At 47.0% G+C, this 4,870-nt stretch overlaps 3 protein-coding genes across 3 annotated transcripts; 1 reads left to right on the forward strand and 2 right to left on the reverse strand.

Moving 5' to 3' along the window:
• Positions 1-258: 258 nt before the first annotated feature.
• Positions 259-1,833, forward strand: PENARI_c125G07657 (uncharacterized protein; the record flags this gene model as incomplete). The annotated part of the gene is made up of 1 exon (XM_022637944.1): positions 259-1,833. The coding sequence occupies one exon, from the start codon at positions 259-261 to the stop codon at positions 1,831-1,833; it is 1,575 nt and encodes a 524-aa protein (XP_022482202.1).
• A 965-nt stretch (positions 1,834-2,798) lies between these two features.
• Positions 2,799-3,297, reverse strand: PENARI_c125G08738 (Hsp20/alpha crystallin family protein; the record flags this gene model as incomplete). The annotated part of the gene is made up of 2 exons (XM_022637945.1): positions 2,799-2,973; positions 3,023-3,297. The coding sequence occupies 2 exons, from the start codon at positions 3,295-3,297 to the stop codon at positions 2,799-2,801; spliced, it is 450 nt and encodes a 149-aa protein (XP_022482200.1).
• Positions 3,298-3,474: 177 nt separating this feature from the next.
• Positions 3,475-4,514, reverse strand: PENARI_c125G03972 (uncharacterized protein; the record flags this gene model as incomplete). The annotated part of the gene is made up of 4 exons (XM_022637942.1): positions 3,475-3,920; positions 3,980-4,236; positions 4,304-4,411; positions 4,462-4,514. The coding sequence occupies 4 exons, from the start codon at positions 4,512-4,514 to the stop codon at positions 3,475-3,477; spliced, it is 864 nt and encodes a 287-aa protein (XP_022482199.1).
• Positions 4,515-4,870: the final 356 nt, after the last annotated feature.

Below are 4,870 nucleotides of genomic sequence, written 5' to 3' on the forward strand. Positions count from 1 at the left end.
AAATCTTACTCTCGGCGTATGTCCTCAAATGTTCCTACTCAATAGGTAGAAAGGGTCTGTGTCTAACATGCTAGTCTATCAGATGATCTACGAGATCGACACCGCCGTCGATGTATTGCCAAAGGAGACCGGAACCGCAAGTCCAAGCAGAAGTCCTGTAAAACATGCGCTCAAAAGAAGATCCGTTGTTCTTTGTCCCGTCCTTCCTGTGCTCGGTGTGCTCAATTGGGAAACTCATGTCAATACCCTTCCGGCGAAATGGCAGTAGCCGATGTCGGAGAGATTGGATACAATTTTCGCCTGGTCAGTACGACTCCACCTATGGCCACAACTATTCAGGAACAGCCACGCAACCTCAAGTCTATGGCATCTGGGCCCTCACAGTCTACCGAGATGATGAAGTCTGTCTCAATGGCCGACACTCCAGATGAAAACCACCAGGCATCTGTGGGATCCATGCTGAACCTCAACGCCCAACTATCTACCCCATGGCCACCCTTCGATTTTGAAAGTATGCAATTTGCAGAGGATAACATACCAGACGACTTTTGGTCTTATCCAACTGAGATACCTGGGAGCTCTCTGCCATGGAATGGAGACGTAACACACCTTCCCGAGTTTGAACCAACAAACAGCGAAATCTTCAACGCAATTCAACCTCCCCCGACCAGGTCATTGAATTCTGTTCAGACTTCAACTTCCGATCAATCTGTTTCAGGTCATCTTGATATCATCCAACACATCACAGAGTACGAATCAAGTGCATCCGCACCGAGCGTCCAATCGAAATCCTCTTCTTCATCAGAAAGCAAGTGGCTCGACAGTTTCAACGAAGAGGAGCGTTCAATGTCTGTAAACCTGGACAATAGGCTTTACAGTCCCTCTCATCTCATCTTCGGTCACACATTCATGGTCGGCTTGGGACATCAGATCCGGACTGACTCAAGCAGTCTGTGCCAGGAGATGCTCGAGCATCTGCGGGAATATCCCGGTCTCATTCTCGACCGAGACTTTTGGTCCCCCTTCGTCCACCACAGACTATACCGCTGCTCTTTGGGTGGAATGGCACCACCAATGGCAGACGCTTTGGCTTGTGTAGGTGCATACGCGAGCACAGTCGGCTCAAATTCCGGTTTGGTTGATCGGATGATATCCCAAGAGCGGGAGAAGCTTGTGCGGAATTTCCACAGTTACACCGATACCCCTGAATTCTGCCTGGCTGCTATGCATGCTGTATGCATTTATCAAACTATTGGACTGTTCGGTGACAGCTTCTTACCTGCGGCTGTTAAAGAAGCAGTGTTTAGCAATGGAAGTGAGGAGCGGCGGCAGGAGTTTGAGAGATCTGCCGAACTCTATAGCTCATTCTTGTTGAAGATGGCCCGACGACTATCGAGTGTCCATTCGAAGGCCCTCCAAATCCACCACGAGGATGAAAACGATTGGAACCAATGGAAATTCATGGAATCCCTTCGTCGGAACTTCTTCTTCGTTCATATAATCAACATTCTGGACTCGCAGGCACGAAAGTTGAACGAGAGCTACTTTGAGCCACTGAACGACAACATGATTCTCAGGCTTCCACTTCCTGCTCCGGAACGAATGTGGAGGGCGTGCAGCGCCGAAGAGTGGATGATTGCGCGTGCACAAACACTGGGACCTTCGATTCCACCGAAGTCCCCTGGAAGTGGTGGTGAACCGTCTCTTCGGACACTGGGACATGTCTTGCAGGCAGTCCATGCAGGAAAGGTGAATGTCGCGTCGTTATTGCCACTAAATCGCATGATCCTGGCGAGCGCTATCATTTCCCCACCAGGGGCTGCATCATTCTAGTCGAGACCTTTAAGCTCCTATGCTTTAGGCTTAGTCGTTAGGGTTAAGTTGCCATGTGTGTACATTCTCTTATCTCGAATGACTAGCCGTAGACTTTGGGTTTTGGATGATTCCAAACGTTACAAATCATCCCTCATTTGACGCACGTTTTGAATGTGTATTTACGTCTGAAGTAGCGACATATTCAGCTAGATTTCTCGCTCTATCAAGAAGTATCACTAACCAGATCCCCAAACACAACGTCGGACTCGGAACTCAAATACTTGCAGGATTGAAATGCTGCCGTCTCGTGAGAAATTAATTCCTTCAAGATCAATATATAGCGATGGTAGGTTAAAAGGTAAGTGTCGGTGGTTCTCAATCAGACCCTCCACGCCAGCTTCTGTATGGGAGAGCCTGATTAGGGTTAACCTGGCAACCAATGAGACGCGCAACAGATAGCAAACCCATGGAGATATTGAAATCAATTTTCCTTACTAGGTTTAGCTCTCTATTTATGACTGGCGGGCGTAGACGAAAGCTGCGCCGCATATGGGAAGAATGGGAGGGAAGACGCAGAACAGTGCTGACCAGAAAGAGAAAAAGCAGGCGGGTGATCTTGCCAAATCGCCAAATCTCCCAATCGATTCTGGGTAGGTCCATGTATTATTACGGTACTATAACGATGACTCTGTATAGATGAAACACCCCCCATCTGAGTTGATTGACATTAAATCGTAAGAGTATGGAGGTATATCTGATTGGAATATTGTTTCAAGACCATGACCATCACTATGGAAAGTTCTAGCTACCATGGCTACCCCATAAAGTGGCGAGGCATCAGGTCATGTATTACAGAAAATAAAATATTGTATAGATAATTTTACAGGAATTTTGTTACCCCGGGACTATTCCTAATAAAAGTATAGTAAATCTTGGCATTGGGTAAGAAGTAGTGAGACCATTTGAGTGGGATATGAGAGCGATCACTCAATGGTAATCTTCTTGATGGCCGGAGCGGCGGTCTTAGGCACAAGGACAAACAAAATGCCATTTTTTAGGCTGGCTTTGACGTTGTCCTGATCTACACGAGCCCGGAAATGAGGAAGTGCGTTGGAATTCGCGGACCGATCGCTCGCTGGCCCAGAAGCGATGGGCAGGCTGGAGATCCTTGTTAGTCTACTCAGCCTCGTCGCCCTGCGCCTCAGACTCGGTGCGAGAGGTTTGGTACTCGAGCGCGGTGTGACCCTTCACGATCAGAGTCTGAGGGTCGGAGAACTCGATGTCGGTGTCCTTCTGAGCGAGGCCAGGTAGCTCGCCGTCGAGGTGGTATGAGTCGCCGCTCTCGCGGACGTCAAGGCGAGGGAAGAATGAGCTAGCCGCAGACCGACTACGGTTGGACCGATGGACATCGTAGTGGTCAAGCAGACGAAATAGATGGCTGAAGTCACCGCAACTGGGGAGGCTGACACGCAAAAGATTCATTTTGTAAATTGGATCAGGAATATTCAGAGAGCAAGAAGCAGTGATAAAATGACCATGGGAAAGCTTAAGAGGCTTAGGCGATCTTGGATATGGTTTAAGATCTGATGATGAGGAAAACAGCTGGTGGTAGTTGAGGGTCATTATATATGATGACACAATATCGTGGTAGAGTTGTCGCTAGTTGTTCATCGGACCAATCTCTGGCTTTTGACAGATCACAGTTCCAAATGTACAACCTGGCTTAAGCCCTCTCGCAAACAAGTCCCGAAATTCAGAGAGCATGCGCGATGTCATTTGCTGGTTTGTGATCTCGTCCTTTGCTTGACCCGTACGCTCATAGACAAGAGGCATCATTACAGCAAATGCGGTAAGATCCCAGTTCTCCAACTCGGTTTGTAATTCTGGTCGGTCAAGTACGCTGCGCTCAAATTTCTTGACATTAATCAATCCGCTTCTTTTGCAATACTGGTTCACTGCTTCTGGAGCGGAGGTGCTAAACTCGTTCATATGCAGATAGTCGAAGAATGGCCGCAAGAGCCTTTTAAACGCTGGGAACTCTGCCGAATTTCCTTGAAAATGACTGTTTAACTCAAATTCAGTCCATTGGAGATAGCCTCCAGGCTCTATATTCCAATCGCATCAGTCCGGAGAAGGGTTTGGAATAGTTATTCAGAAATCTTACTCAACATCGTTATCAGATTTTGAATAGCAACAGCAAAGTCCGACTCCTTGATTGCCCCGACAAGTAATCTCATATTAATGAGGTCGTAGCGATTGATGTGGTTGGAAGGAAACGGCAGGAGTATATCGTGAATTTCAAACCTTGTATTTTCGGAAAAATACGGAAATTGGGCATCTGAGATGTCAAAGCCCTGGTAAACTCGCTGGATATCCGGGCATGTCTCATTCATCAACTGACGAACTTCTTCAAGCCACACACTTATTTGGAATGTGAGCCCAGGTATCAAGTCACGGTGCCAAATAGCGTAATTAACTTTGCACTTACCCAGTACCAGTACCAACGTCGGCAATTGCAGTCAAGCTATCTAATGGGATTGTGTTGTTTATCGGGCCTCCGATAATCTTTGCAATGAACTGATGTTGCTTGTTCAGCCTATGTCGATCTGGTTAGTTCGATTCATCAACCATTTTGGTAGCAAGTACCTGTGCGACTCTTTCTTATCTCTTAGGAAGATGTAAGTATCTGGTGCACCCATGATAAATTGTATTAAAGAAATTTAGAAGAGGGAATGCAAATTGAGGGGGCTTTTTTTTAGCCCCTCCTAAACGCAGAATTCAACCACTAGAAAGTACGAGAAACTAGTAACTAGGCGTTCCTTGGCTCCGCGGCCAAGGAAGGATAGAAAGCAGGGGTCCCTGGTCCCTTCACAGCACCGCTGCGCACATGCGTCGCGAAAAAAAGGGTTTTCCATTCGTGGGCCTGTGTCTAGATGGCGTAGATACTTCTAAGGACGCCTTGACACCCAAAAAATCAATTAACTATGAGAGAATTTTATACAGTTAGGTAAGTAGGTAGATAGAAATTCGGCCTTAAAATAAAATTGCACAAGTC

This window comes from Penicillium arizonense (assembly GCF_001773325.1).
Source record: "Penicillium arizonense strain CBS 141311 chromosome Unknown PENARI_contig125, whole genome shotgun sequence".
NCBI lineage: Eukaryota > Fungi > Ascomycota > Eurotiomycetes > Eurotiales > Aspergillaceae > Penicillium > Penicillium arizonense.